Below are 15601 nucleotides of genomic sequence, written 5' to 3' on the forward strand. Positions count from 1 at the left end.
GGGTGTCGAAATGTAGGTCCCATTCCGAATTGCAGAAAAAAGCGTCAAGCTTGCAAAGAGTGGGGTTTGCCTGTCCATTTGACCAAGTGAAGCGCCTGTTTTGTAGGTGGATCTCATGAAGGCCGCAAGTCTGTAAGGCGGCACGAAAGCGGTTGATGCGGGATCGGTTGACATTTGGCTTGTTTTTGTCACACGCCCGACGTATTTGGTTGAAGTCACCCAGGGCCAGCCAACGGACGCCTTGCGGCGGCTTTTGAGCAACGAGCTCGGCGAAGAAGTCATCCTTGCGGTTATACGACGTCGGACCATAGACCCCAGTGATCCTGAAATCACGGTTGACGGTAGAATTGATGATGTGCACATCCGCAGACAAGCAAAACTCCGTGGTGACAACGTTTGAAATAGACACAACGGAATCATCCCACAACAGAAGGATACCCCCTCTAGTTCCGTTGGCCGGTCTCTCCACGTAGCTCTTGAGGCGATTGCCCCCAATGTAACAAGCGTCGAATTGAGAAACAACCTGCAATTTTATCTCCTGGAGACAAACAATATGGCACGAGGAAGAAGCAATAGTCTCATGTACCGTATCTTTCCGATCCTGATCGTTTAGTCCCCTGGTGTTCCAACCGAGAATATTCACATGTTTACCAAACAAGCACATCCTTTCATGTTTAGTTCAGATGTAGCACTGCACATGAACATCCACGATTACACAGCTCGATCGAGAAGGACAGTTAACTGAAAAGTAATTGGCAGCACACACAGCAACTATCTGAAAAGGAAAGGACTAGCTAGTGAACTGAAAGTGCGACGCATTCGTGCAGTACAATGGTAAAATGGAATCGACGGTTGAGGAGCTAGGTGACGGATCGGGCCTCAGAACTTGGCGATGAAGCTGTGGATGTGCTCGCTGACCTCCTGCGCCTTCTCCTGCTGGATGAAGTGGCCGGCGCCCGGGATGACCACCACCTCCTCCAGCAGCGGCACGTCCTCCTTGAACCCGCCCTTGTGTATGTAGTCCTGGATCCCGGCGTAGTTGTACGTCAGGTCCCCGTCCCCCACGATGAACTTGGTGGGCACGGTCACCTTGGCGTCCGCCCACGGTGCCGCCAGCTCCCAGTTCCTGCACCCAGACAACATGATCAGTGACCGGTCGCTCGCCTCACCTGAATGTCATGCACTTGAATTATAATTCAGAAACGTACCTGTCCATGTTGCGGTAGTAGTTGATTGCGCCGGTGAAGCCGGTCTTCTCGAAGGTGGCGGTGAAGTAGTCGATGTCAGCCTCGGTGACCCAGGCCGGGAGAGGCTCGGCGTCGTGGTGCTGCTCTCCGTCGGCCTTGCGATCGCTGAAGCGGTTGCAGAGGATCCGGGTCATGATGTGCCTGGCGTACGCCGGCGCGAACTCCTTCTCGGCCACCCCGGGCTCCTGCAAGTTCGCGCGCACCATTCATCAGAAATAAATCCAAAGATATTCTACTGCTGCGTCGCAAGTGTATGTCACGGCGTCGATGGAGGGAGAAATTACGGGAACGGATAGGGAGCAATTAGCCGCATGCATGCGTAACCGGAGCAAGTAGTAATTGGAATTGGCTCTGTGCTCATTTCAATCGCAACAAAATTAAACCCCAATTGAAAGCAAGAGATCCATCTAGCGCTGCATGCATGGCATGTTCATCTGGATATTCCCACGCGAGAGAACCGCGAGATTGATGTATGGCATGCACGCCGGCGAAAATCGAGGGGAGAAAATTAAGGGAAAGAGATATACAGAGAGCACGGCGCAAGGCGCGGGCGCGTGCCGTGCGCGCGCAGCATCAGAGCAAGTAATCGTGCGGCGATCCCGCCCGTTTCTTTCTTGTAGATCTAGCCATATCGGCTTGATTGGCTCCTCTATAAAAACAAACCGAACAATTCTATACGTACAAGCTCGCTTGATTTTGTTGACTCCATTAGCCATGGCGGCGCGGGTGATCCTGGAGATGGACGTGCGCAGTACCGACCGCGCCAAGAAGATCCGGAAGGCCATCCAAAGCTACCTCGGTACGTGCGTGCTTGTGCGATCCATGCTCACGCAAGTCACTCAAGTTGAATGTATCGATCCGAGTATCTCACGTACGTGCGTGGTCATGCAGGGGTGGATAAGGTTTCCGTGTCGCCGCAGACGAGGCTGGTGGTGATCACCGGGCCGGCCGCGGCGGACGCGGACATGCTCAGGAGGTTGATCCAGTACAAGCTGAGGAGCCCCGTTAGCATCGTCAGCGACGGTGGCACGCCGGAGCCCGTCGACTCTGGCTGGGGGGCGAACCATTGGGTGCCGCCGCTGCAGTACAGCGGCCGGGTGATGCCGCATCCCCATGGCGTCCCGCAACAGAGCTACTCGTACGCCGGAAGCCACTGGGCGCCGCCACGCAGCCGGCACGTCTCCTACGGCATGCCGGCGCGGGACGACGACGAGGAGGGCCCCGAGTCGTGCTGCTCCATCCAGTGACGATGTTCTGGCCGAGCGAGACGGCCGGCGGCGTGCACACTCGTGCACGCATGCATAATGAATAATCATTGCTGGTAGGACGGAAGAGACAAGTGTATGGAACACAGTAGCACAAATCGTTTTTGAATGTCTACGGCTGCTGCTGCTTGTGTGTTGCCTTCTTCCCCGTTGGAAGTTGGAGCAATAAAATTGTCTGCGTGATGAGTTTTGTGGTAGGAAATTTATGCAGTTTCAGCGTAGTCCTCGACGTACCCAACTAGTACTAGTACATTTTGAGCAAATTACGATCCTCTGGTGTTTGCATTGGTAGTTTGGTACTAGGCCAGCAATGGAATCGGCACGGTGAATCGGCAACCAGAGTAGAGTGTAGAGAGAGTATGAGCAAGAGCAGAGGATGAGGTTGGTGGGTTACCTGGAAGCGGCAGATGTAGTAGGTCGGGCCGTATGCGCGGTTGAAGTGGTCGGTGGTCTTGACGGCGTTGGGGCCGGTGCGGATGAAGACGCTGCGCATGAAGGCCACGCTGGTGTTCACCAGCGCCGTCACGCGGTCCGGCCGGAACAGGCACAGGTACCACGCGATGATCGCGCCCCAGTCGTGGCCCACCACAAACACCTGCTTCCATCGTAAAAAGTCAAACTAACCATGCTTAATATTGACCGCTAGGAACATCTCTAATGGATGATAGAGAAATAAACTTGGTGCCAACAAACGGAATTTTGAGGGCACGAAATTAGTTAAAATAAAAACAGCGCTCCATCGGAAGATGTGTTTCTATGCGGTGAATATCAGCCATGGTAAATTTTCAGTGCGTAACCATAATAATCTAGTAATGCTCTGCCGTGGCCGGTCAGAGCTAGCCATCATGCATCGATCGATCGGCCAATATGGCCCATCATATCATCCATCCGAGCGGGCCGCGCGCCGTGTTACGCGGAGATCTAATCTACTGTAGGATCAATGTCCAAACCTAATCAACCTACCGAGATAAGAAGTTTGGATCACCGATTCTGCGATCATCACGCCGTACGTGGTATGTGGCATGGATCGATTCATCTCAGAATTCAGATCCACTACAGTACAATACAAGTTGATCGAAATTGGGTTACTAGGTATACGCCAGACCTGCGAAACTGAACTAGGTGGAAATGAGAAAAATCGAGAATGCTAGAGCCCAAGTTAAACGGCATTATTCTCATTGTTTCTGGAACTTAGCAAGTACTCATATTATTCGGAAAAAAAATACTCCCTCGGTTCACTAATATAAGACGTTCCACATGAGTAATTTCAAACTCAATACATTTGTGAGTTTTTTTTCCAGAATATTCAAAAACCTCGTGAGTTCTACACCGGAACCCATGTTTAGGTTAGCATTTCCTCGCTATAATTGTACATTTGCCATTCTCTTTTTGATGAGCCCACATGCTAGTTCCACACGCGCAACGCATTTGGCGTTTTGCGGCACATATGTTATGTATACTTATGCAAAATTTTGGTAAGAAAAAGTTCTACTATGTACCATATAAAAATATTAGTTTATGATATATAAAGGAATATAAAACTATTGTTTTTATCCGCGGATTTTCTTTTGTGTAGCTCAAAAACGAAACAGGTTACATAAGTACTCCCTCCTATCCATAATACTTGTCCTCAAATTATATGTATCTAGAAATATTTTAGTGTGTCTATTCACTTGTTTCAGCCACATGCATTATGAGCCAAAGGGAGTAAAATATGTGTTTTGTGTATTTGTTTTTAGTATTTTTGATACAAACAAATAGTTTTTTCCAAATTTCTAAAAAAGCAAGAGCACTGGTGATCATGTGTAAACAGCACTTTTCGCAGAAGAAACTGAGGAAAACCTCAGCAGACATATTTTGTTGATCTGCTACTTTTTATACGAACAAAGAAAGAAGGAGTGTCCCATCAAAATTTCGGCGGTACACAGGTGTTGACTCTTGGTTTTGGACGATAGTGGGCTGCTGTCGAGAAGTACAGAACCCAAACGCAATTATCTATTCATCCCGTGACAGATATGTCAATCGCAGCAATAGCAGCCCCTCCACTGAAAACGAGAGATAAACAAAATACCAGCAAGCATTTTTTTTAAAAAAAATCGGCTTCAAGGTAAATATGATTTTTTAAATGGGCTTCAAGGTAAAAATATAAGAAAAACATATTGAGATTTTGCATGCTTATTGGACACATCATTGTCAACATCCAAACTTTTTTCAAAATTTTATCGATCATGCAAATATGATTCTTTTAATGGCTACATGTAGCAGGTCTCCATTTGTCCACAATCAGCTAGTACCGTCCACGCTCGGCTAGTACCATGATTCAGATGTGTTGTTGACTCTCCATTTTGGACGCTACTGGACAAGTACAGTCTACAGAATAACGCGGCATCATTTCCATCACATGACAGATCAACCACTAGCAGGCTCTCCACTGAAACCGAAAGACAAAGGGTACTTAAAGAAACACCATGCTTTCAAATTTACCGCACACATGACTGTCAGATTCACCCGTTCAACTATATTGGCTAAACTACATCACTTAAGATCATTTTTTTTCTCTTCACGAAATGTGATATATAACGTTCTTCTCCACATATTTTTGTTCGAAGCGGTGAAAAGAAAATCTTCTACTGTATGAGTCATATGTATTGTAGACACCGGACCAAGCAATGGTTGGTTCAAGCTTCAAGAATGGCAATATATTTTCTAATACAAAAAGAGCCAATAGACTTGAAATTTAGACTTCAACGATAAGACCTACACGAATTGCACATGGGAATTCTAGCATGGAAAATTAATTGATTAAATGTGCGTGCATGCAACACAGAATCGACAAACTTCATTACTACTAATAGACGCGGTGGTTCTTTTTGTTTTTCCTTGTATCTTTTCTCTATTGAATATGCAGCCAAAACGTTTAAGGCAGGAAAATGGACCAGAGTATTAAATTGAGGGGCCACAGGTCCAGGGAACAACTAAATGTGCCTTTCTGCCGAGCGAATGATGATATGCCAGATCAGCTAGTATGTATTTTGTCAGGCCAGCAATCAGAATAGCAGGGACGAAGATCGCACAACTCGTAATGTATCACATTTCCACATGAGGGGATGCCAATTTGTTAGGGAAATTCAATTCGGCACATGGGAGCATATGCTCCTGCCACCGAAAAAATATTTTGAAATATTAAAAAATTTGAACAACAAATTTCTCGTGTATCGACATTTTACGTGCGCACATCAAGTTTTGCGAAAAAACGATATTTTTTGCGACTTGTGTAAAAAAGACAAACAAAACGTCTCGTACACAATCTTTTTCTACATCAAAATTTGTCTTTTCTACAGATAACACTCAAAATGTCAGTTTTCTGTGGAACCACTTTGTGAACATGTAAAATTTTGAGATGTATCCACTAAATTTTGTGTTCAAATTTTTCAACATTTTGAAAGTGTATTTAAAACGATGTTTAAAACCGGGAGCATATGCTCCCGGGTGCCAAAACATCACAATTCAATTCGGCACATGGGAGCATATGCTCCTGCCACCGAAAAAATATTTTAAATTCAATTCTTTGCGAAATTCAATTCTTTGCGCGCTCTATGCAAACAAATATGTGTTGTTCTAGATGACTCTCCATTTTTGGTCCAGGGAGTATAGCACAACTGTGCATGCATCTTTTTCAGTAAGTCCAATTTGGAAATAAGGCAACAAAAAAAGGTATAGGAGAATTACTAGTACCACCTGTTTGTTGAGTCTGCTACAATATGATTTGTCAATTCGTACATAGTTTCACGCACCTTTGCTTCGGTGTCCCCCTCCCAACCCCCACCCCCCCCCGTTCAAACTTTGGTGAACTGAAAGATCTTTCCATACCTCTTCATAAGAAAGAGCGTAATGGTTAAAAGTGAATAAAAATGCATAAATACAAGCTCTACAGTAGCCCATACGGTCAGTTTAAGTCTATACTGTTATGTAGTCAGATTCGCAGACAACAGTGTACACCGAAACCGAAACGTCAGTGGGTAAAATATTCCGTGGGCCACATCGGCTGGAAAGAACATTGAGTACGTCTAGTATATCTATACGAGGGTATATGGAATTTGATATCGGTTTTTGCGGGCTAAAAAAAAGAAGACACCGGGAAAAAGTTACCTCTTCAAGTCTTGGTGAGGGGGGACACTGAAGCAAGCCTCAGTTTCACGAGATCCAAAGAGGGGCTAAATCTAGGGGCTGAACAAGTCAAGGGTAAAATTGTTTGACATTCAAAGTTCTGAAAGAAAATCAAAATAAGATGAGAAGATATAGATGCCTAGTATGCAAGACTATTTTTTGTTCAAAATAAGTTTCCATATGTGATCTACACAAAGACATATGATAAATGACCAACGTCGAGTTTAAATCGGGTCATTTAGAGCCTCGGTTTTGGGATTTTCATGTTACAGAAAAGGGAACACAATTGGGTGCGCCGGAGCTCACCCTCACAAACATTTGAGAACCACGACTTTGCATTTTTTTTTATAGAAAAAATCGGAAGTTGCCATCCAGCCATTAGTTTCAAGATCGGATGGTTTCAGATGTCGTCGCGTTTGGATACTCGTTGAGATTCTTATTTTTTCCCATGTTCGCCCGATAGCTTGTGAACAAAACAAAGTCAAGACTTTTAGAAAAAAATAAATACTAATTTTGATTTCCTGAGAATAACACCTGCTCACTTGAGCTCGGGCCCCCAAAGGCAGTTGTGTATCTTTGGACCACTACATAATAACTAAGAGACAAAACTCCTACTCAGATGAATGATGATACACAAGATCATGCATTTTTTGCATGCCTGGCCGACAATCAGAACCCTAATATGGCGAGACCGGATAAATCTGCGTGGGACATGCATAGCACTAGCATGCAGACGCCATGCTACCGCATACTCGATCACATGGTGAGATCGATGCCGATTTATTTGCGTGCTCGATCGATGCAAGCAGATCGAGGAGCAGCGCAGTGGCATGATAATACAGTAGAACAGAGAAAGCAGAGCACGCGCTATCATGGTTCACAGGTGTGTAGACTCTCCGTTTTGGACGCTAGCACTGTAGTCTGTAGAGCAACAGCGCATCCTCCTTTTTCCACCGAATTAATTGGAAAAGTAGACGAGAAAAATAAATAGAAAATTATTATTACTGTATTATCGTATAAAAACTTTCCTATTTTTCGTTCGCGCCCGTGAAAGTCAGATTGTGGAGCGGTGACGGGAAGAAGAGAGAGGCGACGACGACCAGTCGGCCATCGATGGAGAGCGGTGAGACCGTGACCCGCACCGAACGGGGTTCAGCGTGGGTGGATGGCGTGAGTAAACTAACTGCCATGGCGGCCATGGTGCACGAGCGAGTACTCTACTCTAAATCTCTAACGAATCTGCTTAAGAATCTTGGTTTACTAGGAGTAGTACATACCTTGGTGATGCCGAGCGCGTCGAGCAGCGCGACGGCGTCGCCGACGACGTGGAAGGCGGAGTAGGCTTGGACGTCGGGCGGCGCTTCGGTGCCGCCGTAGCCGCGGAGGTCGGGCGCGACGCAGCGGTAGCCGCGGGACGCCAGGTGCGCCATCTGGTGGCGCCACGAGTACCACAGCTCCGGGAACCCGTGCAGGAACAGCACCGCCTTGCCGTCCTCCGGCCCGGCCTCCGCCACGTGCACCGAGATGCCGTTCGCCTCCACCGTCCGGTGCCTGATCCCCGCCGCCGCGCCCTGATCGGCCTCCATGTTTCTACCGCTCTGCTGTTGTGGTGGTGATTTGTTTGTTTGGGTGCGGCGAGGGGCGGCGGGACTGGTATTTAAGGCCGTGTTGTTCTCGTTTGGGTTCGGCAAGGACGGCCGCGCACGTGATCGAGCGGCTGCAGTGGGGAGACGGGCGGCGGAGGGTCAAAGTGAAAAAAAATGTGGGAATTGACTCGTTTGGGTGACGTGGACGCTGACGCATCGCTCGCTGCCGCGCGCGCCGCTCGAGCCGGACCGCTCCTGTCGTTTCGACCGGTGCCAACATTCGTCTTGAACGGTTGTTTGAACCGTAGCTAGCAATGTGTTTGCGCGTATATTCTCATGATGTACCTGTACAGTTGTACGCCTGACATATTGGCATACCTAATTAGGCCATGTAAAACAAACTGAAACCGTCCAATTAAGCAATTTTTTTTCGAATTAAGGAGCCCTGGCTCCCGATTTCATTGAAAATGAGACCGATGATACAAGCAGATTCAGTTCAACCCAAGTTCACAACCTTAGATAGAGCATGGCATATGCTTGTCGCTGCCTCACGACTTCCACCTAGGTTCGATAGTCTGAGACCACAACTTAGACTGGAATTTACCCAACACTAAAAGTTGAAGTTAACACCTAATAGTTCCATGGTTCAGATTTTATAATCGTAACGCATCATGGGATGTTCTTTACCTCTACCTTCACGGTGGCCTCCTTCTACCTTTTCTATCTTTTTCATGCTTCCTCTAGTTTTCGCTGCCGAGAATCATGCCTCTCCCGCAAGAGACTACTTGGTCTCCAGGGCAGAGAGCGGCAGGTTCTTCGGGTCTGATATCCGAGCCTAATGACTTGCACGGCAGCGGCAACTAGGCGTTGGCCATGCCCTTACTACCCCTATTATATCTACTTTTTTGCGTAAAGCTACCCTGCAAACATCATCTTGAAGAACAAACTAACAACTCAAACTCACACCCTCTAGAAGCTATTTTACACCCAATATTTCAGTTTTGCACCTAATATTGTGTTACGTCTCTTATTTCTTTTTTTTTTCTATACAAACCTCATATGCTATATATATATATGTACTTTTTTATCAAAAAAAATTGGGCATGAATACCCCTGAAAATGGGTCTGCCCCTGCATGCGGAGCCCCTCCCGTGGGTGACGCCGTTGGCGCCAGGGGCGTACTACCAGGTCGGGCCAATAATAGGGCCCATCGAGGACCTGCCGGAGGACTAGAACGACCTGGATTACGAGCCAATGGATACCGAGCTCACTGAGGAAGAGGCCTTGGAGCGCGCCATGTCCATCTTCGAGGCGGAGGAGCGCGCCAGCTGGATTGCCCTCGAGGAGGCCATCCAGCGCTTGCAGTAGGAGGTCGCACCGCCATTGCCACCGCTAGAAGCCACTGCCTCCTCATCCGGCTCCGAAGGCCATGAAATGTGTGGTCTCCGCCACAGGTCTTCATCGACATCGGCGAGGAGGACTAGAAACAGCATGCAAGAAGGACCAGAAGCTCCCAACTGTAAGGGTACATTGCCTCTATGTGTGGTTTTGGTAATTAATGACAACCCCTATGGACTAATGTTTGCATTGAATATATAAAGGAATATTCCATACACTACAAGAAAAAGTTCTGATAGACAACGTCCCAAAATCGTCCGCTAAGGGGTATTTTTCGTCGCCTATGGGCCTAACCCGACGATATGGGTTCTGTTGTCGAAACTGCGTCGGGCAAAGTCCTACCACGTTTTTTTCGGTCTGTCGCGCTTGGGCGCCCTTCCGCCACGGAAAATCGGACCGTTGCAGAAGTGTTTCCGGGAGCCCGTTGACTGCTGACGTCATGCAAACTGACACGTGGCAGACGCCGTTAACTGGCAGTTAACGGCGTTAACCGGCTAAACCCCGTGGTAGATGGTAGGCCCACACGAGGCCTGCCACGTCTTAAGCGGGCCGGCCCATTAAGTTTGCGGGTCGGGCCAGCTGACTTAGTTTGACCGGTCAACTATATAGCTGGGCTGGTCCATTAGTTACGTGGGCCGGGCCTAACCTCTCAGGTTGACTGGTCAAAACTTTAATGGGCCGGCTCACTAAGCATGTGGGCCGGGCCGAATGCACTCGTTTGACCGGTCAACAGGCAAAAGGGCCGGCCCACAAGACATGTGGGACCCACTTTCCTGTTATCGGGCCGGCCCATTTACAAAGTGAGGTCCACCTTAAAGCAAGTGGGCCGGCCCAATTAGCATGTGGGTCCCACTTTCCTGCTATCGGGCCGGCCCATTTAGTACGTGGGGTCCACAATAGATCAAATGGGCTGGCCCAACAAGCCAGTGGGCCGGGCCAAAAACACAGATAGGTCCCACTTTCCTGTTAATGGGCCGACCCATTTAGTATGTGGGATCCACCATATAGCAAGTGGGCCAGCCCAAGAAGATAGTGGGCCGAGCCAAAAACACACGTGGGTCCCACTTTCCTTTTAAAGGGCCGGCCCATTTAGTATGTGGGGTTCACCATATAGCAAGTGGGCCGGCCCAACAAGAAAGTGGGCCTGGCCAAAAACATAGGTGGATCCCACTTTCCTGTTAAAGGGCCGGCCCATTTAGTATGTGGGGTCCACCATATAGCAAGTGGGCCGGGCCAAAAACACAGGTGGGTCCCACTTTCCTGTTAATGGGCCAACCCATTTAGTATGTGGGGTCCACCATATAGCAAGTGGGCCGGCCCAACAAAATGGTGGGCCGGGCCAAAAAGGCAGGTGGGTCCCACTATCCTGTTAAAAGGCCGGCCCATTTAGTGTGTGGGGTCCACCACAAAAGCTTTTGGGCTGGCCCAACAAGTTAGTGGGCCGGCCCAATTAGTATGTGGGGTCCACGGTAAATCAGGTGGGCTGGCCCGACGAGTTAGCGGGTCGGCCCAATAAGCTTGTGGGGCACACTTTTCTGTTACTGGGCCGGCCCAGTGGTGGGTGGGGTCCACCTTAAACCAAGTGGGCTGACCCAATAAGTACGTGGGCCAGCCCGTTTAGTTAGTGTTTATATGCCGGCATAATAGGCGCTTTAGGATTTTGCGGGCCGGCACATATGTGATTTCGCTTAATTGGGCCGTTTAAGTGATGGGAATTTGTGATTTACTGAGAATATTTACGCAACACATGATTTCTGTCGGATAGCCTCACTTACCATAAGCACCAAAGAAAAAATGCGCGAAAGAACTATAAAAACTAACTAAATATTACATCAACTGCAAGGCTTTGAAAAAATATTACAGAACCCAGAGAAATTGAATGGTAATTAAACCTAGCAATACAATGAAGCGATCCAACAATCTTTTAAGTTGTCCATTGATACGTCTCCAACGTATCCATAATTTCTGATGTTCTATGCTTGTTTTATGACAATACTTACATGTTTTGCTTGCACTTTATAATTTTTTTATGCGTTTTCCGGAACTAACCTATTAACAAGATGCCACAGTGCCAGTTCCTGTTTTCTGCTGTTTTTGGTTCCAGAAAGGCTGTTCGGGCAATATTCTCGGAATTCGACGAAATCAACGCCAAAGATCTTATTTTTCCCGGAAGGCTCCAGAACACCGAAGGGGAGTCGGAGGAGAGCCAGGGGGCCCCCACACCATAGGGCCGCGCGGGCCAGACCCTAGCCGCGCCGGCCTAGGGGGAGGCCACCCTGTCGACCCTCCTGCGCCGCCTCTTCGCCTATTTAACCCCTTTCGACCTAAAAACACAGTACCAATTGACGAAACTCCAGAAAAGTTACTGTGGCGCCACCGCCATCGCGAAACTCCAATTCGGGGGACAGAAGTCTCTGTTCCGGCACCCTGCCGGGACGGGGAAGTGCCCCCGGAAGCCATCTCCATCAACGCCATCGCCTCAATCATGCTCCGTGAGTAGTTCCCCCATGGACTACGGGTTCTAGCTGTAGCTAGTTGGTATTCTCTCCCCCATGTACTTCAATACAATGATCTCATGACCTGCCTTACATGATTGAGATTCATCTGATGTAATCGGTGTTGTGTTTGTTGGGATCCGATGGATGATACATTATGATTAGTCTATCTATAAAGTTTGTGAAGTTATTGTTGCTGCAATCTTGTTATGTTTAATGCTTGTCACTAGGGCCCGAGTGGCATGATCTTAGATTTGAGCTCTATACTTATTGCTTAGATTGTATCTACAAGTTGTATGCACATGTCACTGTCCGGAACCAAAGGCCCCGAAGTGACAGAAATCGGGACAACCGGAGGGGATGGCGGTGATGTGAGGGACACATGTTTTCATGGAGTGTTAATGCTTTTCTCCGGTACTCTATTAAAAGGAGTACCTTAATATCCAGTAGATTCCCTTGAGGCCCGGCTGCCACCGGCTGGTAGGACAAAAGATGTTGTGCAAGTTTCTCATTGCGAGCACGTACGACTATAATTGGAAAACATGCCTACATAATTAATAATCTTGATGTTCTTTCTTAATGCTTTATCAATCCTATCAATTGCCCAACTGTAATTTGTTCACCCAACACTTGTCACTTGTTATTGGAGAGTTACCACTAGTGTAGATCGCTGGGAACCCCAGTCCACCTGTCATCATCATATACTCATTCTACATGTCATTAGAAGTAGTATCAACTATCTTCTGGTGCCATTACCACTGTGTTACTATTACTGCTGCTGTGTTACTGTTACTATTACTCTCATATCACTGCTACTTTCACATCACCCTTGTTACTAGTGCTTTTCCAGGTGCAGCTGAATTGACAACTCAGTTGTTAAGGCTTATAAGTATTCTTTACCTCCCCTTGTGTCGAATCAATAAATTGGGTAATACTACCCACGAAGACTGCTGCGATCCCCTATACTTGTGGGTTATGATCCATGCAGCACCTATATCTGATACAAAGACATTACAAGTTAAGACAACAACAATGGAAAGGCAAAGACACTACAATATTGTTTGCCAAAGAATTTGGAACTCATCATTTCATCGTTATAACAAGATCATTGTAATGCGCACAATAAGCAAACAAAGGTTCCTCAACGTTTTCAAAGGCGGCATGAGATTGAAAGAAAAAGGAAAGTGACCAAAAATCATAGGGTGGAAAATAATCCAAGAAAAGAAACTTTTATTGTACATACAGGATGACATGCGGGTCCCATTTTGCAGTAGCGGTCCCAACGTTTCAAATGCGACTTGAGATCAAAAGAAAAAGAAAGTAGCCAGAAATTAGCGGGTCAAAAAAATCCAAGAAAAGAAAGTTGATGGACATAGAGGATGACATGCGGGTCCCATGAGCCAGCAGGTTCCTCAACGTTTCAAACGTGGCATGAGATCGAAACAAAAAGGCAAGTGACCAAATATCAGGATCCAAAAATAATTCAGGAAAAGAAACTTGATTGTACATAGAGGCTGACATGTGGGACCTATGAGCCAGCAGAGTCCTCAACGTTTCAAAGGCGGCAAGGGATCAAAAGAAAAAGGAAATAGCCAAAAATCAGAGGGTGAAAAAAACCAAGAAAATGAACTTTTATAGTACATAGAGGATGACATGCGGGTCCCATGAGCCTGCAGGTTCCTCAACGTTTCAAACGTGGCATGAGATCGAAAGAAAAAGGCAAGTGACCAAATATCAGGAGCCAAAAATAATTCAAGAAAAGAAAGTTTCATAGTACAAAGAGGATGACATGCGGGTCCCATTTAGCAGCAGCGGTCTCACCGTTTGAGAGGCGGCAGGGGATCGAAAGAAAAAGGTAAGTGACCAAATATGAGGTGCCAAAAAAAATCCAAGAAAAGAAAGTTTTATAGTACATAGAGGATGACATGCGGGTCCCATTTAGCAGCAGCGGTATCACCGTTTGAGAGGCGGCAGGGGATCGAGAGAAAAAGGCAAGTGACCAAATATGAGGTGCCAAAAAAATCCAAGAAAAGAAAGTTTTATAGTGCATAGAGGATGACATGCGGGTCCCATTTAGCAGCAGTGGTATCACCATTTGAGAGGCGGCAGGGGATCGAAAGAAAAAGGTAAGTGACCAAATATGAGGTGTGATACGTCTCAAACGTATCTATAATTTCTTATGTTCCATGCTACTTTATTGATGATACTCACATGTTTTATACATACTTTATGTCATATTTATGCATTTTTCGGCACTAACCTATTGACGAGATGCCGAAGAGCCAGTTGCTATTTTCTGCTGTTTTTGGTTTCAGAAATCCTAGTAAGGAAATATTCTCGGAATTGGACGAAATCAACGCCCAGGATCTTATTTTTCCGGAGAGGGGAATCATCTCCCGGAGGACTCTTCATCGCCATGATCGCCTCCGGATTGATGTGTGAGTAGTTTACCCCTGGACTATGGGTCCATAGCAGTAGCTAGATGGTTGTCTTCTCCTCATGTGCTATCATTGTCGGATCTTGTGAGCTGCCTAACATGATCAAGATTATCTATCTGTAATGCTACATGTTGCGTTTGTTGGGATCCGATGAATATGGAATACTATGTTATGTTGATTATCAATCTATTATCTATGTGTTGTTTATGATCTTGCATGCTCTCCGTTGCTAGTAGAGGCTCTGGCCAAGTTGATACTTGTAACTCCAAGAGGGAGTATTTATGCTCGATAGTGGGTTCATGCCTCCATTAAATGCAGGACGATGTGAGAAAGTTCTAAGGTTGTGGATGTGCTGTCGCTACTAGGGATAAAAAATCAATGCTATGTCTAAGGATGTATTTGTTGATTACATTACGCACCATACTTAATGCAATTGTCTGTTGTTTGCAACTTAATACTGGAAGGGGTTCGGATGATAACCTGAAGGTGGACTTTTTAGGCATAGATGCATGCTGGATAGCGGTCTATGTACTTTGTCGTAATGCCCAATTGAATTTCACACTACTCATCATGATATGTATGTGCATTGTCATGCCCTCTCTATTTGTCAATTGCCCAACTGTAATTTGTTCACCCAACATGCTTATTCTTATCGGAGAGACACCACTAGTGAACGGTGGACCCCGGTCCAATTCTTTTACATCGAATACAATCTATTGCAATACTTGTTCTTACTGTTCTTTGCAAACATCATCTTCCACATTATACATCTAATCCTTTGTTACAGCAAGCCGGTGAGATTGACAACCTCACTGTTAAGTTGGGGCAAAGTACTTGGATTGTGTTGTGTAGGTTCAACGTTGGCGCCGGAATCCCTGGTGTTGCGCCGCACTACACTCCGCACCAACAACCTTCAACGTGCTTCTTGGCTCCTACTGGTTCGATAACCTTGGTTTCTTACTGAGGGAAAACTTGCTGCTGTACGCATCACACCTTCCTCTTGGG

At 46.7% G+C, this 15601-nt stretch overlaps 2 protein-coding genes across 3 annotated transcripts in view; one reads left to right on the top strand and one right to left on the bottom strand.

The window, feature by feature from the left end:
* Positions 1-646: 646 nt before the first annotated feature.
* LOC127291971 (epoxide hydrolase 3) overlaps positions 647-15601 on the bottom strand; it is a 77717-nt gene continuing 62762 nt past the window's right edge. The window contains exons 2-5 of one of the 2 annotated variants that reach the window (XM_051321312.1): positions 7957-8250; positions 2907-3107; positions 1209-1432; positions 647-1126 (exon numbers count right to left, since the gene is read on the bottom strand). In XM_051321312.1, the coding sequence (XP_051177272.1) occupies positions 880-1126; positions 1209-1432; positions 2907-3107; positions 7957-8250 (966 nt within the window). In that variant the 3' untranslated portion in view covers positions 647-879. Of the gene's footprint in view, positions 1127-1208; positions 1433-2906; positions 3108-7956; positions 8310-15601 lie in introns of those variants that run through there. The other variant, XM_051321314.2, reaches the window with a different exon arrangement.
* Positions 1952-2494, top strand: LOC139830771 (uncharacterized). The gene is made up of 2 exons (XM_071819599.1): positions 1952-2046; positions 2139-2494. Exons 1-2 carry the CDS (start codon positions 1962-1964, stop codon positions 2492-2494), a joined length of 441 nt encoding a protein of 146 aa, XP_071675700.1. The 5' UTR covers positions 1952-1961.

Source organism: Lolium perenne, chromosome 4 (genome assembly GCF_019359855.2).
Source record: "Lolium perenne isolate Kyuss_39 chromosome 4, Kyuss_2.0, whole genome shotgun sequence".
NCBI lineage: Eukaryota > Viridiplantae > Streptophyta > Magnoliopsida > Poales > Poaceae > Lolium > Lolium perenne.